Raw genomic sequence first — 25,279 nt, forward strand, 5'->3', positions numbered from 1 at the left:
GGAGACAGGCTGGTGCAGTGAAGGTGCTGGCACCTTATGTCTATGCAAGAGGGTCAACATGTACCCAATGGGGAGGGCCCTGAGCCCTATAAGGATGACATCCTATAATGCACCCAATACAGTAAACAAATGCCTGAGGAAGTAGCTCATGGGTAATATAGTGCAGGAATCACTGAGGATTATAAGGCCCTGAGTTATAATCACTGAGATTATAACTCCACAGTTGAGTTGTCAACAGCAGAGATTGAGGAGTGGGCACTAAAGGACATATAGAAGTCCCACAGGAAAAGAAGGGATCTCAGGCTGTCCTGTGGGGATTTAGGCTTTAACTTTGCCAAATAGGAGCTTGAGAAAAATAAAATGTGTCCTAATCATATGGACCATGTCACGTTCTGTCACTTTGATCCAAAGTTCAAATTAGCCCATTCCTGACTCCACACGTTGTGATGCCTGATATTCTGAGTTGTTGAGAATTACAGGTGGGCACCACCACCCTGGGCTACTTGCAGTTTTCTTTGTAATTTCAGAGAAAATTTTCCTCACCCTTGATTATAAGGTAATTGAAACATTTTATTATTATGTAAGTACACAAAAGATGATATTTATCATTTATCTGTGATTAAGAGTACTGGTCAGTGGCCTTAAGCAAATTCAAATGTGGGTGCATGGATTCTCTCTACCATCTCCCCAGTTTTTCTTATTCCTAAAATATCTCTAGATTCATTAAATAAAAATTCCCCAGGGCGCACCCTTCCTCAGCTGCAGGAAAATGCCATACTACTACATTCTGTCTTTATAAATTATATGACCTAAACTTCCATTTTTTACAGGTATATTTTATACAAATGTTGATTCTTTTGTGAGTGACAGTCACTTGACCGAATGATTTCAAGATTCGGTGGTTTCTTTCTTTTTTTTTTAAATATCATTTTTATTGTTGTTGTTTATTTTTTATGTGGTGATGGGGATTGAACTCAGGACCTCATGCATGCTAGGCAGGCACTTTACCACTGAGCTATGGTTTCTTATACATCAGCATCACCTTTTCATTTAATGCTATGTTTAGAATTTAATGCAATATTCAGTCTTTGCATATTATTCTACTGAAGATTCCATATGCACCAAAATATTTCTCCTATTTAATGTTGAGTGGAATTCCATGATACATCCAGACCATATCTTCATACATTCATACAATTGGGAATATCAGACTGTCTCTATCACTATTAAAATGTGGTATCCTGAACAATGGTGTTTAAATAATAGTTGTTGTCCCTATATCCAGTTTTTTGTTATATTCATAAAAGTTCAATTGATAGATGAGATGACAGTTTAAAATAAGGGATGTTTACAATCTTTTAGGCATAAAAGAGATTTCTGAGACTCTTGATTTATAAAAAACACTCCAATCTCTCACATACTTATAAATGTATGGACTGATTCAGAAAAATAAGTGATATTTACTACCTAGGGTTCCTTTCACACACCAATCAGAAATATAAAGTTACTAGCTTTGTTGGAGCCATATGGATAATAATCTGTCCTGTTTTTCTCATTTTTAAGCTTAATGTAATCATTTATAAAAACCACTTTGCGCATTCATCCAACATGGAGAGCAAACTCCTTATGCCCTGATGAGTTGATGCATGGCGGTGTGGTGGCTCAGGTCGAGAACTGAACCATCATGCAATGATTCAACGTTGACTGTCCTTCCACCACAAATATTTCAAAAAGGCAACACTTTGTTTAGCTGTGCAGATGAAAACTAAAGGACTGATTGTGGCATAGCCATTGGACACCATGATCTGGACAGAACGGCACACAGGGTCATTGTTCCATATGGTTCTTGAGGAGGAGACCATGCAGTCCAAACAGTACATGAGCACAAAAAATCCTAGGAGCAGCATGATAGCCCTGGTGGCCCTCTGTTCTGGGGAGGCTTTTGGGGACAGGCTGGTGCCATGAAGGTGCTGGCACTGCCTTTTATGCCTATGCAAGAGGGTCACCATGTACCCACTGTAGAGGGCCATGAGCCCTATAAGGAAGACATGCCGTAAGGCATGGAGGATGGTAAACAAATGCCTGAGGAAGTAACTCATGGGTAAGATAGTGCAGGAGTCACTGAGGAATATAAGGCCCTGTGAGGTCACAGTGGAGTTGTCAACAGCAGAGATGGATAAGTGGGCACTGAAGGACATATAGAAGACCCACAGGAAAAGAAGGGACCTCAGGTTGTCCAGTGGGGACTTAGGCTTGAACTTTGCCAAGCGGGAGCTTCTGGGGCTGAGGGTGATGGACAGAAGGACACTCAGCAGGCAGGTGGCAGAAATAGACAGGCCCCTCATCAACCTGTACAAGTATGCAAGTGATTTACATGTGACATCACCCCAAAGCACCCCCTGAGATGTAAAACTGTCTGCAGCTAAGAACCCTATGTTGAGCAGCATCAGGAGGTGGGTTAGGGCCAAGAGACCAATGATCCAGTCAATGTTCTTGAGCCTATTGTCACACAGGAACTTGATGATGTCGAACAGAAAGAGGAGGGTGTTTGCCAATATCCCAATTCCCACTTCAGAGTAAAAGGTGCTTCTTATGTTAATAACACCATGCACCATGTGTTTTTTTTTTTTTTTTCATCATTTGGGGGTAAGGAATCATGGATTACATGTCTTAGGAGAAAAGTAAGAAAATGTATTATCACAAATATTAAATTTCATCCACCTCAGTCAACACTGTTTCCAGGAGCAAAATTTGTTGGTCTATCCCAATGCCCTCTTTCCCCTCTAACTGAAGTTTTGCTGACATACACACTGGAAACCCTTCTTTTCTCTCTATTTTCCAATCATTTTCCAATAATGGCTGGACTACATTTCATGCAAAGTACAAAAGATTTTCCTGTGCATTAAAAATGATCTTATCTGTCATATATTTCTTATTCACAAGCTCCAATGTTATAGAAAATCATTCCCAGATACAACCTTGAATTTTTCTTGATGATATCTTACTGTGAGGGTGGAGTATGTGTCCTTCCTGTTGTAAGGACTATGTACTTTTGGGTCAATTGAAATTATGGGGGTTTAATTATGAAGAAAACCCTCCTAAGCAAAGAGTTTCAATGTGTTAGGCCATGCATATTTACGTTAGCTTCCTGTTACCTTTATTCTGGTTTGGTCATGAACACATGTAATTTTTTTTATATATTCACAGAGAAAATGCTAAGTATTGCAACCTCTGAAGTCAGATGGTTTGAGTATACCTATATAATTATCCACTTAAAATATAAGTATTCAACTTTTAGAAGCCCATGAGCCTGGGCTCTGGACTCGTCTCATCTATAAGCTGAACAAAACCTCATCTTGTCTGTACCCGAGATACCGTGCATGAAACAGGATGGAGCACGTTTTCCATACAGGGAAAGATTGCTGTGCAGAAGGATCTCTATGGAATTGTTCATTTATTTTTTAGACTTCTGAAGATCCTCACTCTTAGAAATCTCTTAATAGTTGATCATCTCTATCACCAACTCAGAGAGGCTAAAAAATTACCAGAATTACAATCTGTTTGGGAATCTCTGTTCAGAGAATATTGAGTGTATTTTAGGACTATTTGATTCCTCTAAAAAACTACCTATGTTAATTACTTTTGTTAGAAAATCACAATTTGACCTATGTGATCCAATATTTCAATATTTTTTCTACTTTAATATGTGCAAAGCTTGGTGCGGTGGGGCACACCTGTAATCCCAGCAGCCCAGTAGGTTGGGAGGCTGAGGTTAAAGAATTGTGAGTTCAGTGTCAGCCTCAGCAACTGTGATGCACTTAGAATCTCAGTGAAACCCTGTGTATAAATAAAACACAAAATAGGTCTAGGGATGGGGCTTTCTTGTTCAATGCCCCTGAGTTCACGCCCCACCAAATCAAAACAAAACAAAAAAACCCTTAAATATGTGCAATCATTGTGGTAAACAGAACCATAATTAAAATATATACACATTAACTTCACTTGAGGGATTTATTACAGTGTAAGTATCAAACCTAACTTTGAAATATGAGTCTTTTGGGAGTCCAAGTTTTCCATCGTCCTTCAAGATTGCAATGACATTTCTCTTGACTCAAGGGGTCCACATATAGAATTGATACTTGGGTTTATTATATTGATGCCTCACACTTACCAGATACATTTTCTACTACAGAACTACATCTCCAGCTCTGATTCTAGAGAATTTTGTAATGACTTACTGGCAGAATATTTTCCTGGAAAACATATATATTTACTTTAACCCAAGCATCTCTTATAAGTAATAATTGAGTTTTAATTTGTGTTTTCACATACTAAACCATAATAACACCTGAAAACAAAGTCTTAAGGCTGAATTAGTTCATGAGCCTAGAGAATGTAAAAGACCCTAAGGAAATCCCAGCTACTCAGGAGGCAGAGACAGGAGGAAATCAAGTTCAAGGCCAGCTAGCAAATTAGTGAGACCCTGTCTCACAATAATATATTAAATTGGGCTAGGGATGTACCTCATTGGTAAAGCATCCTGGGTTCAATCCCTAGTACAAAAACCAAAAGTGCTAAAGAAGGCTGACATGTTAAACATGTGTGAACATAGGCACCACTTGAGAATTCAGAGTTTAATTACAGGTTTTGTTTAAACATTGAAATGCAGATCTATTTTTTTTTTAATTTAACCTTTAGCTGACATAATACCTGGACTTAGAGAGTCTCCTATTAGAATTCAATATATGTTTACATTGCTTGCTGAACACATGGGGGAATTAACAGATTGATTTTCTCACATTGTATAATTTCTAAGTGTGCAGTTTCAAAACTCTTATTTGGTCATATGTAATCACCTGATGCAGACTCTGGTGACCACATTGAGCTATAGACATGGTAACTGCTGACCCAAGCCCTGCAGCTGTGCCCAGGTGCCCCTAACCCCTCCTCTGACTGCTCCTTCCCCTGACCCTTCCCAGATTCTGCTGAGCTGCACTGCTATGTGGGCAACATGTTTACATTCCCTACATGAGTGAGAACATGCAGTAATTGACTGAAAGGAAAATTCTATAAACGATTAGGAAAAAAAAGTTATTTTGAAATGTAGTGAACAGTAAAATGACAATTTCATTTTTTATTTTGGGATTATAGGCATGCACGACTGTGCCTGACTTCTGTCCAAATTTAGATCACGTACAGATTTATTAGTTTATTATATGCATCACACACATATACATTATTCACTTACATATTATGAGATATGTAAGTATTCTAAAGGTAAGTATACAGCTATGTCTGTGTTATTGTCTCCTTTATATTATAAAGCATTCTGGTGATCCGGAGCCCTTCATAATACAAACTAATATAAATTATAAGGCATGTCCTCTCCCAGCCATGAGTCCTGCCACTTAGCACAGAAGAGTCTAGAGGCTCCAGGACAAGATGAGAACTTCCTACCCCCACTGCAGTGTGTTTAAGGGGCCTCCTCAACTAAGGCTCTTAACACAGTGATGGTACTTGGAAACATACTGTTCAAAGCAAAAACAATCAAAAAATAAATTTAATTTTTTTTTAAATAAGAGAAAGCAAACTGTCCTAAGAAATACTGGACAGTCCACAGAGGGGGACATAAATCACGGGTAAAGTAACATGGGTTGGGCATGGTGGTGCACATCTGTAGTTCCAACTGATTGGGAGTTTGAGGCAAGAGAATTGCATTATTGAGACTAGCCTCAGCAACTTAGTGAGGACCTAAGCCTTATAGCAAGACTCTGTCTCTAAATAAAATATTAAAAAGACTAGGGATGTGGCTCAGTGGTTACACCCCTGGGTTCAAACCTTGGTATAATAATAATAATAATAATAATAATAATAATAATAATAATAATAATATAATGATAATATGATAACAGCAACAACAATAACAATAACAGCAGACACAAAGGGGCATAATTTGTTTTGTCTTTTTCATGTACTTAAGACCCCCCTACCCCCACTCCCATCACCTACAGTACATTAACAAAAAATGAACAATGGAGTTCTGAGAGGGGGGCTGGTCCTGCTTCATGGGAGTTTGGGACTGAGGGTAAATTGGACAGCCAGCTGTACTTTGCATCACAGTTCTAGCTGGGAAAGTATAAAGAGCACTGGGGAGAAACAGCTTGCATATCAGGGAGGGCACAACCACTACCAGCCAGGTGCTATGCTGTGTGAAAAACCACTGTGAAATGTGCAAGCTACAGGAATATTAAGGAGAAAATCCTGTAGAATATTTGGGTAAATGAGTGATGGCTATTCCTGAAAAATCTGGTTGATAATTATCCATTGTTCCCATCAATTGGAAAGATTTCAGTAAAGCTCAGGGTTCCCAGCTGTGACTACACAATAACAATAGCTTGAAATCTGTCGTCAGGTTCAGTATAAGGAAAGTTACTTTTCTAACAGCAACAAGAAACTCCAAAGGAGCTTCATCACAGACACTAAGCTGGCCTTACTGAGAAACCCAAACATACTTGCAGGATGATCTGTTTCCCCGATGAAGTCAATAATGACATGAGTCAAGTTCAATTTACTTAAAGAGGAAGAAAATTAGACTGGTTCACATTTGTTCTGTAACTGTATTTGCATGCAAATATGAACTTAAAAAATAAATGTGAGCACAGACACCTGAACAGAAGGAGGAACAACTTTTTCAAATATTCTCCCTAACAAAATGCCTATCAGACACAACCATTATTAGGGAAATGGGAAGGAGGATTTTAAAATGAATAATAAAAAGGAGACCAGATGATTGAACCATGTATTCTTCCTGCTCAACTATTGAAAATTATACTCCCAGATCTTTGGGGGGCAAGGAAAAGGAAACCACTATCAGGTTCACTTGTCTTTTCATGTGAAGGTGACAGAGGACCACTGCCCTCTCACTCGAAATTGGCTACTGGGCAGAACACACAATATGAAGAGGCACCATTCATTTTTAATTTGTGAGATGAAATGTAGGACAAGGAAGATTTCATGAGAAATTACAACACATGGTTGTGGTAATATAAGGTCACCCCTGTTACTTTTGGGTTTATACAAAATCACATTTTAATTTCTCAATATTTAGAAAGTCACGTATCAATGAGCATTCCATTTTTTCAAGAAGATGAGAGAAGCAATGCTGAGCATACTTAATAAAGAGGAGACAGGGAAAATTATTACTTCTCTGACTATTTGTATAGGACTAAATAACATAGAAAACAGGAGCTAGCACATAAGCCATAGGAATTGTTCAGATAAAATTAAATAGGAACCTGAAATAGTAAAAATTTCTTATGGAAAACAAGGAATGATTTTCTAAGTCGCAAAACTAAAGAATGATACATCCTAGGAAGATTTCCTTCATTGCATCTCACAGAGCAGTTATCTGGCTGAGTGCCGTGGATAAGGCTGGATAGCTTTTCTAAAGCTACCAAAACCCTCACTAGGAGACCCAGTTTGCCCCTTCCTCCCTCATCCTAGAAGCCCATGAACTCACTGCCCACATCCGGGAAAACAGAGAAGATCTTGGCTGGATGGATGCCGGCCACTTGGTTTACCTGAGAATAACCTGCACACTTTTAAGGAAAGGTTGAGCTCATCTCTCTGTAGCCTCTCATTTGAGTGTCTATAGTTAGATAACAGGGGCCTCCCTGGGGAGCACAGGATGAATGAGTCCCCAGCGAAACATTTCACTTTCCCCTCGATTAGATTCTGTCCTGGATAACAGCCATCTGGGGAGATTGGTGCTCAAAATTTCCTCTAAGTTCCTTTGACAAAAAAAAAAATATGTCTGAGATCCGAATTGTTTTCCCCATAGGTAATCTGAACCTTTTCTCTGGTGGCTTTTAAAAGCCTATCTTTATTGGGTATGCTAGGCATTGCACGACAGTGTGCCTCCGTGTCATACTTCTGAAATTTTGTACATTTGATGTCTCTTCAAGTTTCTTGTATTTGATTTTCCAGTTCGTTCTTCATGTTTGGGAAATCTTCTGATATTATTTCATTGGAGAGATTGTGCATTCCTTTGATTTGTATCTCTTTGCCTTCCTCTATTCTGATAATTCTTAGATTTTGTCTTTTCATGTTGTACCATGGTTCTTGAAAATTCTGTTCATGGTTTCCTACCATCTTCCCTGTGAGGTCAACTTTATTTTCAAGATTATATATGTTGTCGGGGCTTGGGGTTGGCTCAATGGTAGAGTGCTTGCATAGCACAGGTGAGGCCCTGGGTTCCATCCTCAGCACCACACAAAAATAAATAAGTAAAATAGAGGTATTGCATTCAACTACAACTAAAAAGTAAATATTAAAAAAAGATTATATATGTCCTCTTCATTGCCTGATGTTCAGTCTTATAGGTGATGTGGTCTATTGGTGATGGGATCTATTGATTTTTTTATTTGGTTTATTGTTTTCTTCATTTCAATTTTTTTTGCATCTCTATCTCTTGAAATAAACTTTTACTACCTGTATTTCCTCTCTTATCTCTTTGTTGGTGTGATCCATTGTTGCCTGTATTTGTTCTCTTCTATTATTCTTCACTTCACAGATCATTTTAATCATGTTTTTTTGGAACTTCTTATCTGACATTTCATCTACTGTACTGTGAGTGAATTCTGTTATTATATCATCTTGGTTTGTCTAGAGCATTTGCTTCCCTTTTTATTTTTCATATTGACTTTGTGTCTCCCTCTCTAGCAGTGAGGAATTGAGGTATTAAAATTTCTACAGTAAAATCTTCTAGTGTCCCTGCAGGTTATCAATACTGCACATTTAAGGGGGAGATCCATGTTTACAGCACCCAATGCAAACAATATGCAGCCTTAAACCCAACAGCTCTTGTTTAGACAATTACATTTTTGTCACAATAAACAGAAATGATGTGTTCAATTAATGTCTAATATATATATATATATATATATATATATATATATATATCAGGTTGGCATAAGCATTTACAGTTTCTTATCATGGGCAAAGAGTGGGGTGTATAATGTAGGCTTCCTGAGGTAGGAGGTGAGAACACAGAGGTATTAGATCATAGGAAAAGTAAAAAGGAATCAAAAGAAGTATGCAAGCAGGGATACCTCTGGTGTAACCAGATCTGCAGGGACCTTGGTGATAGTCTTGCAGGTCTGATTTGTGGGTATTAGTTTTATATATTGCTAATTTGCTGAATTTTTGAGTTCTAGAAGCTTTTGAGTGAAGTTTTATGAGTCTTCAAAATGTGTAGTGATGTCATCAGAAAATATAGGCAGTTTTAACTCTTATTTTTCTACTTATATTTCTTTAGTTTTATTCTTTCTTTTTTTTAATTTCTTTATTCATGATGATGAGGAATAATGTCTCAGGTTTCCAACAGAATGGACTCTGCCTGAGCTTCAAGTATGTTTCATCTGACTGCTATTACCTCAACCTCAGCCTCCAGAGGTACCACTGTTTTTCTATATTTTTTATTGTGCACTTTCAAGTGATGCACAGCTTGAATTCTGAAATTTTCAGCATGAAAACCATGAAGAACATGAGCAGAAATGTCAGAAAACCAGGTGATACCCTTGAGAATAGAGTCAAGAAGAGGGTGCCAATCAGACATTGTAGAGAGAGGACCCTCGGAGACATGGGAGACACTAAGAATTATTAATCCCAAAATTCAGGTATCACACCATGAGGAATGGATATGAGCTCATTTTAACTTCATATCAAAGTGAGAGTAGTTGTGTTGTCTAAATGATGGCTACACATTATTTTTTTGTCAAGGAAACTTAGAGAAAATTTTGAGGACCACTCTCCCCAGATGGCAGCTTATTATCCAGATTAGAATAAAATCAAGAGACAAGTGAAATATTACACTGTGGACTCCATAGTCCTGTGCTCTCCAGTGGGATCTCGTCACCTTACTAGAGACACTAAAATTAGAGGCTTCAGAGAGATGATCTAACAGCCCCTTTTGCTCAAAACTCTGCAGGTTATTCTCAGGTGCAGCAATTGCCCCACATCTATCCAGATAAGTGCTAAGTTGGTGCATGGGGCTTCTAGGAGGAGGAGGTTGGGAAGGGAGAAACTGAGTCTCTTAGTTTTTTTTTTTTTTTGTAGATTTAGAAGAGACACTCGGCTCTGACCACTATCCTCAACCCAGACAACAGTGCTCTGTAAAACGCAATGAATGAATTCTTCCTAAGTTATGTCATCTGTTAAATTTGAGACACATTATTTGTCAATGATTTCCATAGGAAATGTCCATTATATCAGAATTCTGTTACATTTTTATCAGCCAGATGTAGCAGCAATCAAGTTACATATGCCCATCTATACGATCTCGTGTTTCATATTTTATTTACTTTTGTGAAAATAGGCAGGAAGTAAAAAGTTTTCCTGATTATTTTAAAGAGAGAGAGAGAGAGAAAGAGAGAGAGAGAGAGAGAGAGAGAGAGAGAGAGAGAGAGAGAGATTTTTAATATTTATTTTTCAATTTTTGGTGAATACAACATCTTTATTTTTAATTTTTTAACAATTTTTATAATTTTTATTTTTATTTATTGAACCCAGCGACTTGTGCATGCCAGGCAAGTGTGTTACCACTTGAGCCACATCCCCCAGCCTCTCCTGAATTTTATTTTAAAATACTGAGTGTTGCTCCCCCCATCTTCCTGAACAAATAGAACTATTACTAATATGTGGCTTCTAAACCTTGAGAGATTAGAAACTAACTTGAGACATTCCAGAAGGTAATAGGGTAAACTCACATTGCTGCAAGCTTCTATTTTAGGTTCTCAAACCTTTCTTGTCCTACATTTAACAATTTGAAAATTAATGATGCCCCTCCAAATCCCATTACCAAATTTCCAGGAAGAAGGCTGTGATCCTGATATCACCTTCACATGAAATATTAAAAAGATAAGTGATCTTGATGTTAGATACATTTTCCTTGCTCCAAAATACCCTTGTTTATAACTTGCAATAACTGGGTGGAAACAATGTTTTTGTCCATTAGTTTTTTTTCTTTTAATTATTCATTTAAAAATTCACCTTGTCAAATTTGCTAATAATGAATGGTCTGAAAGGCACTTTGTTAGGAAGAATACTTAGACTTCAAGCTGAAATTCATCCTGTTCAGGTATGTATGCTCATTTTAAAGTACATCTGTTCATGCACATGCACTTACAGAAAAAAAAGTGTAAAACTATCTCTTTTCTTCCTCTTAAAGCAATTCGGACTTGACGTGGCGCCCTGTTGGGTATAGAAAATAGATAGAACTGCAGGACTGTGTTCAGTGAATAAGCCAGACACAGAAACAGAAGCCCTGCATTGACTCTGTCCTGTGTGGATGACAATGAAATAAGTCAAATGGATATGATATGGAAATAAATAGAGGTTTAGAAGAGCTGCATTTACAGAGAATGGATTCAATCAGAGGATACTGCACATGTGTATGAAGATGTCACACTTAACCCCATCACTGCACATGGTGAAAACACATTAGCAAAATAGTTTAACAGCACATGAAACTGAATAAATCATTGGTGCTGTATTACAGAAATGAGGGCAAAAGAGGCAAACTTAATCTCTCTACAAAAACAACCAACCTCAATAATAAACAATAATAGAGAAAGAAAGAGACATAACACATACCAAAATATACAAAGGATGAAAAACCAGAAAAATAATTAGGACAACAAGTGTAAGTTCTTATCCATACCAATAATTCCTCAATGAAAACACAGACTGTAACTACGGTCTAATAGACTGTCATCTATACATTGCTAATCCTAATTAAGATTGATTTGCAAACAGTTTTTATTTTCTTGCTTTTTAAAAAAATTGATGATACAGTACATATAGAAAAGTACAAAAAAAGTATACAGGCATATGAATAGGTCAGACAAGTTTTCATTGAGGCAGGGCTTGCAACAATACTCAAAGCCCTAATCTCCATTTTACAGGAAAGGTATAAAATAACACAATTTAAGAACTAGCATTTAAGTTTTTTTATTTTTTTATTTTTTTATTTTTTTAATTTTTTTAATTTTTTTATTTATTTTTTTAAGTTTTTATTTTTATAATTTTCTACACAAATGATAAAATTTGGATTACATAAATTCATTCCTTAAACCTTCCTTGGTATATATTTTACCTTAAATAAATCAAATATAGGAGAACAGACCTGTGTCATTTCTAATGTAAAAAAAAAATGTCAGAGGATAACAGGGCTCAGTGCATCTGATCTTCAATGACCCATAAAATATGAAACAGATGTGTTCTCATGGAAAATCTATCTAGTCATTCTCAGGCTTGTCCTAGGAGCAGACACCAAAATGCAGAGTGGGTGAAAGTATAAAATTGTCATTTTTCTTGATCATCCCATTTTGAAAAAAAAATGACATTTTTTTCTTAATGGTGTATAGAATTTTCTTTTTAGAAAAAAAAAACCCTGCCTGTCCTCAATCATGTATGGAAACTAAAAATGTTGACCACACAGACATGCAACTAGGCAGAGGCTGGGAAGGATCAGGGGAAGGAGCAGTCAGAGGTGGGGTGAGGGTCACCTGGGCACAGTGCAGGGCTGGGGTCAGCAGTTCTCATGTCTATAGCTCAATGTCACCACCAGAGTCTATATCAAGTGATTATATATAACCAAAGAATAAAGGAGAAGTGTTTTGGGACTCCTCAAACTTCAAAAATGCTAAAATTTGAGGAAATATAAAATTTAATCATGCTTATGAGATCAGCAAACTCTGTGAACATGTCTAGAATTATAATATTGTATTCCAATTCGATGTCTAAACATTATATCAATTAAAGCTCAAAATAATGAACAAATCTGCATTTCAATGTTCTACCCAAACATCCACTGAAGGTCTAAACTCATAAATGTCACCCTATGTTCACAAAACTTTAACCTGTCATCTTTTCTTGGCATTTTTTTTTTGTTCATATGTGTTTTGTGCCATGGATTTAACCACGGGCACTATACCACTGAGCTACATCACCAGGCCTTTTTTTTAAAAAAATATTTTATTTTGAGACAGAGTCTCACTAAGTTACTTCGAGCTCATGCTAATTTGCTGAGTCTGGCCTCAATTGGTAATAATCAGCCTCCAATGTTTTCACAAATGCAAAGATCAGCTTCAACAAATAAGTCACATTAGCTAGTATTTGCCACAAGCACAAGCTAACCTGAGATAAGTCTCTGCCTCTCACCTTACTCTAAGTTAGCATGGCTCCCATGTAGACCAGAAGTAAGTACAATTCTTGTACTTCCTACAGGACAAATAGAATATAAAACTGACTTCCAGTTCAATTATATTGAAAGAGTCACTACAAAATTATACACTCTGAAGTTACAGCTCAGGACTCACATTTCAACACTGGTGAAACTGACCTGTCTGATGTTTCAAATCAAAACCTGGACACCAAAGTTAAGGATGCAAAAGGGCCAAGGTAAAAGCAGCCAATATTGTATTCCTTACCCTTTAAGGTCAGCTCGGATACAGAAGATAATGGTGCCCCTCTAAGGTCCCCATGACACTGGTGAGGCACCTGAAAGCCCCATCAGAGGGATTGAAAGGACCCAAGAAAACAGAGATCCAACCAGAGCACATCCTGCAAAGAGGAGGGTCACTGGACAGGGAAACATTTCAGATATATCCAAGAGAAGCCAAAATCATTTAACACGATGCTGACCCATCCTGTCATATGGCACAACTAGTAGAGAAAAAGTTAAAAATAAACCAAGAGGCTTCCCAAAAGTTCCCAAGAGTAATCTCTGAAAGTCTCAGCTGACTCTAACTGTACATAGATAGGAAAAAGGTCCATTTTGACCAACTTGGTCTTAGATACCTGGCAGAAAGTGTATGACCAAAACACAGTCAGACTTGGGCATGGAAAGAGAACACAATCGTCCTTTATTGTTCCTGGAGATGGACATTATGTCGGCCCTTCCAAAAGTTAAGTGAAACTGGAAGGTTATGTAGGAAGCATCTTGCAGAATCACAAGACTGTTCGGAGTCAATTTGAAACCTACAATTCTCCTGAGCTCCTGCCTAGGCAGATGTAGTGGGGGGCCATCTGTTAGTTACGTGAGGGCCTTCTCCTGGAATGGAAGCCAGGGAAATTTAGGTTTGGCATTGTGAACTACCTGTGGCTCTCCAAGGGCAATAGATTGTCCAAACTATGTGACATTTGTCTCGAGTCTACTAGGAAGATACTTCATAGTAGCTCTGGAGATGGGCGTAACCTGTTGGGATCTGGACAGGCCACACTTAATTGCCACAGGTATATCAAAAAAGTTGTAGTTGTGGAAGATATTTCTCTTCCCAAGACTCAACAAAATTATTCTTCCAAAATGTATTCTTCAAGCAAAGGATTAACAGTCATGGTCCATTTATGGACAGGGAAGGTATATGCTTTAGGCAAGCTCAGTAAGAAAACAGCCCATATATCATCAAACACCTTCTTTTTTTGAACTAGGAATTGAACCTAGGGGCATTTAACCACTGAGCCACATCCCCAGCACTTTGTATTTTTTTTTTAATTCAAAGACAGGGTCTCACTAAGATGCTTAGGGACACACATAATTGCTGAGGCTAGCCTTCAACTTGAGAACTTCCTGCCTGAGCCTCCTGAACCACTGGCATGACAGGTGTGCACCACCTCACCTGGTTTGATAACGATCTTACAAAGAACAACAGAAATTTCATCTCCCTCATCCCCATTTAGGTTTTTTTCCAACATCAACTAATTTTTGGAAACTCAGGAGAAAATAACGTGGGATGACACTGTGAGGGGTTATCTGGCCCTGCTTAAACATGTCCTCATCCTTTCCAGTGTGGATTGGAAGAACTGGATTATTCGTTTTTCGGTACAAATGAACATCAAAGCACTGACGGTCGCGTAGCCATTGCCCACCAGCATCTGGAAGACAAGGCGAACCGGATCCTTCTTCTGCATTTTACTGTAAGAAGAGGAGATCACACAGTCCATAAAGTACATGACCACAAAGGAACCCATGAGGAGCAGGATGGTCCTAGTGGCCCTCTGCTCTGGGGAGGCTTGTGCAATCCTGCTGGTGTTGTGGAGGTGCTGGCACTGCCTCTTATGCCTCCACAGGAGAGACACCATGTACCCACTGGAGAGGGCCATGAGCCCGAGAAGGAAGACATCCTGGAGTATTCCTACCAGGGAAAATAAGATCCCGTAATAGTAACCTGTGGGAGATTCCCTACAGGATTCAGTGGAAAACCAAACATTTAATGTGTCATTGGAGGAGCCTTCAATAGAGACTAAAATACGGATATTAATGAACATGTTGAACACCCAGAGAATGAGAAAGTACCACAGACTGTGTTGTGGGGATGTGTGCTTGAACTTGACCAGAAAGGAGCTTCTGGGGCTGAGGGTGGTGGCCTGAAAGACACTCAGCAGGCAGGTGGTGCAGATCGACAGGCTCCTCATCAGCCTGTACAGGTAGATGACAGTTTTACAAGAGATGTTGTTCCAAATATATTGAACCCCCAAAATATCTATGTCCAGGAACATCCTGATTATGAGCATCAGTAGATGAATGAGAGCCAGGTGAGCGATGATGAAATCAGCGGGCCTGATTTTGCGCTGGAGAAGGCACCTGAGGACGTTGAAGAGGAGCAGGAAGACATTGGCTGTGATCCCAAGGATAATTTGGTAAGAAAAGACATTTTCTACGGCAATAAAAATGTGAAGTGTGCTGCTCTTGGTCATTTTGTTTTCTGGTGAAAAGATGTTACAGAGTCCATGTCTGAGGATAAATACTCATCATGACAGTTGTTACCAGCTTCAACCTCCCCAACTACCAAGCCTCCCCATCTCAAAGTATGTTCATACTTATAATTAACATTTTTTTTTTCTGAGAGAGAGAGAGAAAATGAATATGAATCAGTTTTTTTTTGTAGATAGACACAACACAATGCCTTTATTTTTATGTGGTGCTGAGAATCAAACCTGGGTCCCACACATGCTTGGCGAGTGCTCTACCACTGAGCCACAATCTCAGCCCAATAATTAACTTTTAATGTGCCCTTTCCATCTTCGGTTATTGTTTCTCCTGTGTAGGGCCATGATTAATTTGTCTTTTTATGCACAGAAACCTGCTAGGAAAGCTCAGTATGTAGCATTTGAAGTGAATTCAAGTGAGGCAAGGTGCAGGAATATTCACATAGAACTCTCAACAGAAGAATGACCTTGGGGGACCCTTGTAAAACTCTGTAATTTTAGTGTTTCTTTTTCTAGATTTTTTTCTCACTAGTTTGCAGATGAAAAACCAAAATATGGGCTCTGAAATCAGACTTCAGACTTCTTGATTTTATATATATATATAAAATATTGAACCCAGGATTGCTTAACCAATTATAATATTTTACATATATTTGATTATGCCAGAAAAAAACATATCAAAGTGGGCAGAATCATCAATTGTTAGTAGGATCTTATTCCAAAATCTCTTTTCTGTCCACTCTTTGGCATATTGAAAAATGAAAATTAGGGGCTGGGAATGTGGCTTAAGCAGTAACACGCTTGCCTGGCATGCACAGGGCACTGGGTTTGATCCTGAGCACCACATAAAAATAAAATAAAGATGTTGTGTCCTCCAAAAACTAAAAGTAAATATTTAAAAATCTCTCTCTCTCTCTCTCTCTCTCTCTCTCTCTCTCTCTCTCTCTCTCTCTCTCTTTAAAAAAAATAAAAATTATCATAGTTTAAGTGCCTTTTTAAAACCCAGATTTGAACCCAAAGGCACAAAACAACTGAGTCACATCTCTAGATCTTTTATTTTTATTTTGAGACAGGGTCTCACTGAGTTGCTTTGGGCCTCACTAAGTTGATGAGGCTGGCCTTGAACCTGCAAATCTCCTGCAACAGCTTCCCAAGCTGCTTGGATAACAGGCACGCACCACTGCAACAGGAAAACTTCAATACTTTGTGGGTCATACATTTGAGTGTTTTAACTGGGCTACAAAGACCAGACCTCACCCTGATTAAATAGTTTACACAAGAGAACAAGATTTCTTATCTTCTTTTAGTCAGCAATGATATTTCTCCAGAGGACAAAGGAGGAAATATTGTAATAGACAATTTGATGAGAACATCTTCATGAAATATCTCCCTATAGAATGAAGGCATTTTCTTTATTTCAGTTTTAATTCTGCTGTATATGTAACATGTACAATGAGACTAGAACACTTCCACACATTCTTTCATCAATAATACTCTAAATTATATTCATAGCTACCCAGAATATTATAGGTTGATTATGTCAGTTACTAAGGGTGAGCAAAAGAGGCAAGAGGTCAAGACAATTTTAGTGTTTTAGCCTAGTTAATTAATTGCTTGGAAATATTTGAGGAAGGGTCATTTTCTATAGTGAAAATTAATTAAAGACATTAGAAAAATTTAATCTCTTCCAAATGATTAATTTAGTAAGAAGTTTTTTTTTTCCATTCAGTCACATCTTCAACAAAAGATTTCCTCCCTTGTTATTCTCAAAAAAAAAGAAAGAAAGAAAAAGGCTAATATAATGGTCTAAGATTATATAATAATGGTCTAGGAGTCTCCACATTTGAAAAGTCACAGATGGTTATGAGTAGGCACAGCACTACATGGTTTATTTATTTTCCATGAAGCTATGGGTAGATGATGCCTATTCCTGTGTGCACACTTGAAGTGAGTTGTAAGATATATGCTGACATTTTGATCCCAAAATACCTTTACAGCAACACAAACTGGATATGTAACATTTGAAGAAGTCCTTTAAAAATTACAGAAAATGAAAAAAAAATAAAATTACAGAAAAAATCATATTTTTTTCATTTTCTGTAATATTATAAAATACAGGTTTTTCTTCAGTTCAGTTTAATGCAGTTTAAGAAAATAAAATGGAGAGTATTGAAAAAGAGGAGAAGCAGTCTGTCTGAGTTATCTGTGGATGGAGGGCACAGGACTCTGGTTTCAGCCCTGCCAGCTGGGTGGCCACCCTGCCTGCATTGTCATGGGAGGGAGGGATGGAGCCAGGAGGGGCCATGGACTTTCAAACACAGGTAGAGAACTGGGTTTTCCAGGGAGCATTGCCTGAACAAGTGGAACATTATTTTTTTTTTCTATAGGAGAAATTTCCTGGTTACAGCTGGAAAACCTTATCGCTTTAGTAAAGTGCTGATTATGGGAAGTGGCAGAGTCGGATGCTGTCATGGGTCCCCCACAAGAATTAGCTCCCTGCAGCCCCAGGACACAGGAGACAGAGAAGCAGCTGGCCATCTGCACACTGTATGGGTCACACACGTGTGTATCAGTGAGACCCACAGTGCCCTCCATGGTTCACAGGTAGTTTAATTATAGAGAACAAAATGTTTCTATTCCATCCTACATTATCATATTTATTAGAAAACATCCTGAAACACGTCAACATTTCATAAATGTAAGATAAATGAATCTTCTTAGCCTGTCCCCTCCTGGCTGTGCCTCACCCCACTCACACCTGCCAGGACTAGTCCAACCAGGAGATCAGGGTGCAGACAGAAGGCCTGTCTGTCACCAGGATGACCCAAGAATCTCTCCTCAGAGCTCTGGGGAGAGAGGTGATGAAGTAGCTTCTGGCAGCCCTGATGGGCCAAGCCCCAGGTCATAGGTATGAATATGAAAAAAATAAGCCATCCTCAGACTGGAGGTTACACATATGATGACATAAGTTCAAAGAAAATAATGTGGAAAAGAAGTTCAGAAATAGGTCCCAGTCTAAAAAGGTACAGTGGGGGAAAATCTAAGTGGGCAGATTCAAGGATAAAAACAGAAGTGGAGAATAAAATGGAAATGAAACTCTGTTTTTTTTTTTTTAAGGTATATAGCTAGGGTCCTAAAAGCTGACAGAGTGAAGTCCTTTCCTGGGAAATTTAACCCAGTGGACAATTCCTTTCCTGTCATGAACAAACAAGCCATCAGTTAAATATTTTGCATTCTGCCATTGTCCAAATCTCAAACAACCCTGAGATATATGTTATCTCCCAATGGGCCAGAAACTAGTGAAGAACACTGAGGTCAGTGCACCCCAGTCACTGGTGAGAAAAGTAGATCCCAACAGCATCTTGGGCTTCTAGGGCTTGTGTGTGGAGAGACATAGGCTGGAGGTAGGGAGGAGGACATATCTTCTTTCTCAGGTGCACCATGGACACAATCATGTAAATTGTGTAATTTGTGTCCTCATTTAATGAGGTGCTTTAGATTCATGAAAGGGCATATTTCATTTGTTTTTATTGCACAGATCACCATCACCTCTTCACTAACATCCCCTATCTCTTTGGAGAGAAGACACCATGGGATCTTTGGAAGCCAGGAAGGGGCAATCACTACTGTCACTTTGTAAAATTAAGCAATTGCAGCCCCTGATCCAAGCTCTAGTTAGAAATCTTCAGGCATCCAGAGCACCATTGCTGTACTTTTGTTAGATCAAACCTGAGAAAAAAATACATCAGCGTAAAGAAAATGCTATTTGCTATTTGTTAAAAATGTGAAGATAAACTTTATTTATATGTATCATATTTGAAAAAAATCCACAATATAATTTCCTTCTGATTAGCTAAAAAAAGGATCTTGTGTATATAAATATTTCTCATTATCTCAGCTATAGAAGGAAATGCTTAAATGAATTTAAATTGAGATTTTGAGGGAAGATAAAGAAAAACAACTGTGTTTAATAAAATTCTGGTCTAAAATTTTATCTCTTCTGTAGTGAATATGAATACAAATTAGCAATGCTGAAGCAGAAATAACCAGAAAACTTAATAGTATGTACTTTGAGAACTGATAGAGCAAAATAGCAATTAAACTCACTGCGGTCTGAGAAATAGATGGAAACCTAAAATGATATATTTAAATTTTTTTTTCTTACTAAAAATTTAATAAAATTAAATTTTCTTATTAAAAATTTGACAAGGGTCTGAGGTTGTATCTCAGTGGCAGAGTTCTTGCCTAGTAAGTGTGAGGCATTTGGTTTGATGGTCAGCACCACATTTTAAAAAATTAAATAACTGTACATAAACAACTGAAAAAATTAGAAAAAAATAATAAATGTTCAGAAGTAACCAAATTTAAAGGCAAAAGATAGTAAGAAGAAAATTTTCTTCAGTCCTCGAAGCTGTTGAGTGTGGGTAGAACTGGATGCATAATTCAGAGCTACCAAAGAATCTAACACACAATTTGGCTATTTTGATTTTTTGATCCTTCATCACAATCACAGAAGCCCACTCACACTCTGCTGCTGCATTTCATGAAGAGAAAGGCACTTACCTGGGCAGGTCGCATGGGGAGTCAGGGGACGTGAGCGGATCCTGCACCATTTTAAGAAAAAGATGTCTTTAGCTCACCTCTCTGTAGGGCTTTAATTTTAGAATCTGTTAGGAGGTGACAGGTTCCCACTGGAGAATGCACAACTGTGGCTTCCCCCAGGGGAACATGTCACCTGTCTCTTACTTGTACTTTAGTCTCTGCTGGATAGTAGCAACCTGGGGAGAATCGAACTCAAAACTTTTCTCTTAATTCCCTGCACACATCTGTGTGAGGGATCTGAAGGTTCCCAAACACATAGACCACAAGCATTCTCTCTTTTTAAAAATCTACATTCAAATTAGTCCCAAACCACGTTCTACCCTGCAATGCTTCTACTCTGGGATGAGTGAATCCTGGCTCCACGCATAGATTCCAAGTGGCTCTGGGGTCCACTCTCTAAAATGTGAGATCATCTTTTTTGGTCCACTATCATGCTGACCATGTGGTTGGGGTAATATGTCTAGTAGGATTTCCAAACTCAGCTGGAGGTTTTCAGGGCTGTTTCAATTTAAGAAAATTACCAAAATATCCATTCTGACCATAGCAAAAGAAGCAAAAAAAATATGTGAAGCTAATTTCTTTTCATTCTTAACGAATTCTTCAGGAACAACTCTTCAAAAAATGGTTCTGGGAATATTGGACTTTCGTGTGTAGTATAATAAAATTTAACCTCTATCTCTCACCCTACATAAAACTCAACTCAAAGTGACCAAGAACCTAGGTATTAGACCAGAAATCCTGTGTCCACAAGAAGAAAAATATAGGCACATCTGAATATCATGTTGTTTGTATGAACAGAGTCCCTTAGCAAGATTCCTAAAGAGAAAAAGGAAAATCAAGATGAGATGCTATCAAACTAAATTTTTTTTTCATAGCAAGGGAAACAATCAAGAATGTGAAGAGAAAGCCAGAGAATGGGAGAACATATTTGTCTCTCAGCCACAAAATTAACCTCTATAATATACAAAGGACTCATATATTTCTCTCTTTCTCTCTCTCTCTCTCTCTCTCTCTCTCTCTCTCTCTCTCTCTCTCTCACACACACACACACACACACACACACACACACACACAAACACACACTCAAATGAACAAATGGGCAAAGTAACTTAACAGACACTTAACAGAAGAAATACCAATGACAAGCAAACTGGAAAGATGAACAATATGTCTAGCAATTAGAGAAATGCAAATTAAAAGTACACTGATATTCCATCTCAATCCAGTCCGAATGGCAAATATCAATGTCGGCAAGGATGTGTGTGTGTGTGTAGGGGGCAGTTTCACTCAAACATTGCTGGTGGATCTGCAAGTTTCTGTGACTATTATAGAAAGCTGCATGGAGATTCTTCAGAAAATGTAGAATACAATCATCATTTCAATAAGTCATCCCACTTCTCAGTATATCCCAAATGGACTTAAACTCCACACACTACAGTAAGGCAGCCACATCAATGTTTGTATCAGCTCATTTCACTATATCTAAGCTATGGAATCAACCTAGGTGTTGGAATAGTACTCAGTCAAAATAAAGAATAAAATTATGCCATTTGCTGGTACATGGATGGAATTAGGGACTATTATGCTAAGTGAAATAAGCCAATCCCCAAATCCCAAAGGCTAAATATTCTTTCTGATGTGTGGATGGTAACACATAATAAGGAATTGGGGAAGGAGAAGTAGAAGTTCATTGGATTAGCCAAAGGCAGAAAAGGGATAGAAAGTCGGATGGGAATAGGAAGGACAGTAGAATGAACCAGACACAACTTCCCTTTGTTCATATATAAGTACAAAACAAGAGCAACTCTACATAACTTTTATCCAAAAGAATGGGATCCTAATTAGAATAAGTTATACTCTGGGTATGAACAATATGACAAAATACAGTCCTCTCTCATTGTATAAGTAGAAAGAACAAATATCAGCAACCAATAAGATTGATCAATGCTGGGCTAAGATGACCCAAAGGAAGACAGTAAAGACCCAAATCAACAAATGAGAGATTAAAAAATGAACTATCAGCACAGACTCTTGTGAAATCAAGTGGTAAACAAAAGACATTTGAAAAATGTACACACCCCAAACCTCAAAAATCTAGAAGATATTGGCTGATTTCTAGAAACATGCAAATTGCCTAAACTGAATCAGGAATATACAGTGTCAAAACAGAAATACCAAATCATTAAACAGAAACAGTGACTTTTAATCAAAAGTCTCAGAAAAGGGACTCAGGTTTTGGCTCAGGGGTAGCATGACTGCCTAGCATGTGTGAGGCACTGGGTCTGATTTCCAGCATAGCATACACATAAATAAAAATAAAGTCCCCTTGAGATATCTATCTACCTATCTATCTATCTATCTATCATCTATTTTTTTTAAAGAGAGAGTGAGAGAGGAGAGAGAGAGAGAGAGAATTTTTAATATTTATTTTTTAGTATTCGGCGGACACAACATCTTCGTTTGTATGTGGTGCTGAGGATCGAACCCGGGCCGCACGCATGCCAGGCGAGCGCACTACCGCTTGAGCCACATCCCCAGCCCCTATCATCTATTTTTTAAAGAAGCCTACCTACAAAGAAATCCAAGACTAGAGGGGTTCTAAAGAGAGTTCTACCTGACCTTCAAAGAAGAAATAATACCAGTCTTTCTTAAATTATTTCATGAAATTAAAAAAGAATCAATGCTCCCAAACACATTCTATGAGTACAGTATAACTGTGATGCCCAAAATAGATTAACCATCTAAAAAGGAAAGCACAGACCAACATTGATGAACGCAAATGCAAAACCCCTTAATATTAGTAAACAGCATTCAAAAACATATTAGGGAGATAATACATCATTATTAAGTAGGCTTGATCCCAGGGATGCACTTCCAGTCCAACAGACACAAATAATAAATATAAATCACATTCTTAATAGAATTAAGAACAAGAATTATATGATCATCTCAATAGTAGCAGAAAAGGCCTTTGATAAAATACAGTGAGCATTCATTTTAAAAACACCAGAGAAACTAGGGATTCAAGAAACTTAACATTATAAAAACTTTATATGACAAACCCATAGCCACAATCATACATCATGGAGAAAACCTGAAAGTATTTCTTCTAAAATAAAGAACAAGATGAGGATTTCCACTTTCACCACTTCCATTCAATATAGGTCTTAAAACTCTAGTCAGGGTGATCAGGCATGAGAAAGAAATTAGGGGCATACAAATTGGAAAAGAAGTCAACTATCACTGTCTGCTAATGACATGATATAAATATATTTGAAACTTCCCCCCATAATTCCACCAGAAAACTTCTGGAGCTAATAAATGGATTTAGCAAAGTAGATGGATACAAGGTCAATACTCAAAAATTGATAGCTTTTCTGAGAAAGCAATCAGGAAAGCCACTCACCTTCACATAGCTTCAAAAAATTCTTGGGAATTAATCTAACCAAAGGTTGAAAGATTGCTACTATGAAAACTAGAATACTGAAGAAAGACATTGAAGAGAAACTCAAAAGATCAAAAACGTCTCGTGTTCTTGATGGGCAGAATTAATACAGTCAAATGCTCCTATAATCAAAAATGATATATACATGGAATTTCCATCAAATACTAATGCCATTTTCCATAGAACTAAAAAAAATCTTAAAATTTATTTGGAGGAATGAGTCCCACTGTAGTCAAAACAATCTGAGCATGGAAATCCTACAGAAGGCATCATAACTATGTTATGACCATGCATAATCTTACCAAGGCAATTGTCAAAACCAATGAGATGAAGGTGCCTATCTTGACAACCTCGTCTTTCCTCCAGGGATTGACTGAACATTGGAAAGACCTGGTAGCCAAATTAACTAAGCTGTATAATGCTATCGCCCTGGCCCTACTGTTTATTATAGTGATAATATTTTCTTGCATTGTGTGACACTTAAGTAATCCTGTGAAGGCCAGGGAATGGAAAAAAAACAATGCTGGCTGAAATCCTTGCAGCACAGTCAGAGGGGGGAGATGTGAGGACAAGTGCATGGAGTACTGCATACATGGCATATGTTAAGGGCATCTGAGTGGCAGGCCACTCCCCCGTGCTAGGCGAGTGAGCGGCAAACCCCTTACCCCATAGGCATAGCCTTGGGTGTGAGGGCATATATTTCAGCGTTGCACTTGCTCCATGACCCAATCCTTGATTGGTCTCTGCAAGGACAGTTGGCCAGAAATTTTATTGGCTGTCTATAATCTGCTAAGCTACTGCCTGAATATATATGTGTACACACACACACACGGTAACTGCATAATAAAATCAGACCTGCTTTCTGCTTGGTCTCTGGAGGTCTTGATTAGTGAGTCTGCAGCCACACTCTCCTCTACCTTGTTCCGTGGACTTCCTCGGTGAATGAGAGAGCTCATGCATTCAAGGATGTTCAATCTTCTGCTATGACTGCAGCTCAGAGCCTATAGCTCTGTCTCTGTTTTTCTATTTCCTTTCAAGTGCACTTTTGTGTGATGCCACACCTTGGATCCTGAAATCATCAGTATGGAAGTCCTAGTGCACATGAGCAGTAACATAAAAAACTCAGGTGACCCACATGAGAATGGAGTGGGGAAGAGGGTTCCTTTCAGACATTGTAAATAGAGGACCTTCAGAGCCACAGGAGGCACGGGGAGACTCTGCCCAGAATCCAGGCATCATGACATGTGGAATGGGTATGGGCTAATTTCAACTTTGGATGGAAGTGAGAGAACTTGGGGTTTCCACATGATTGGGACAGACTTTTTTTTTTTTTTTTGTCAAAGGAACTTGGAGGGGGCTGGGGATGTGGCTCAAGCGGTAGCGCGCACGCCTGGCATGCGTGCGGCCCGGGTTCGATCCTCAGCACCACATACCAACAAAGATGTTGTGTCCACCAATAATTAA

General features: G+C 38.2%; 1 protein-coding gene and 1 pseudogene across 2 annotated transcripts in view; one reads left to right on the forward strand and one right to left on the reverse strand.

Moving 5' to 3' along the window:
- The window catches only part of LOC308640200 (vomeronasal type-1 receptor 90-like), a 48,287-nt pseudogene that overhangs the window by 16,412 nt on the left and 6,596 nt on the right, over positions 1 to 25,279 (forward strand). The window lies entirely within an intron of this gene.
- LOC308640193 (vomeronasal type-1 receptor 90-like) lies at positions 14,809 to 15,756 on the reverse strand (the record flags this gene model as incomplete). Its single annotated transcript, XM_081312186.1, has 1 exon — positions 14,809 to 15,756. The coding sequence occupies one exon, from the start codon at positions 15,754 to 15,756 to the stop codon at positions 14,809 to 14,811; it is 948 nt and encodes a 315-aa protein (XP_081168312.1).

Source organism: Spermophilus citellus (genome assembly GCF_964194105.1).
Source record: "Spermophilus citellus genome assembly, contig: SCAFFOLD_36, whole genome shotgun sequence".
NCBI lineage: Eukaryota > Metazoa > Chordata > Mammalia > Rodentia > Sciuridae > Spermophilus > Spermophilus citellus.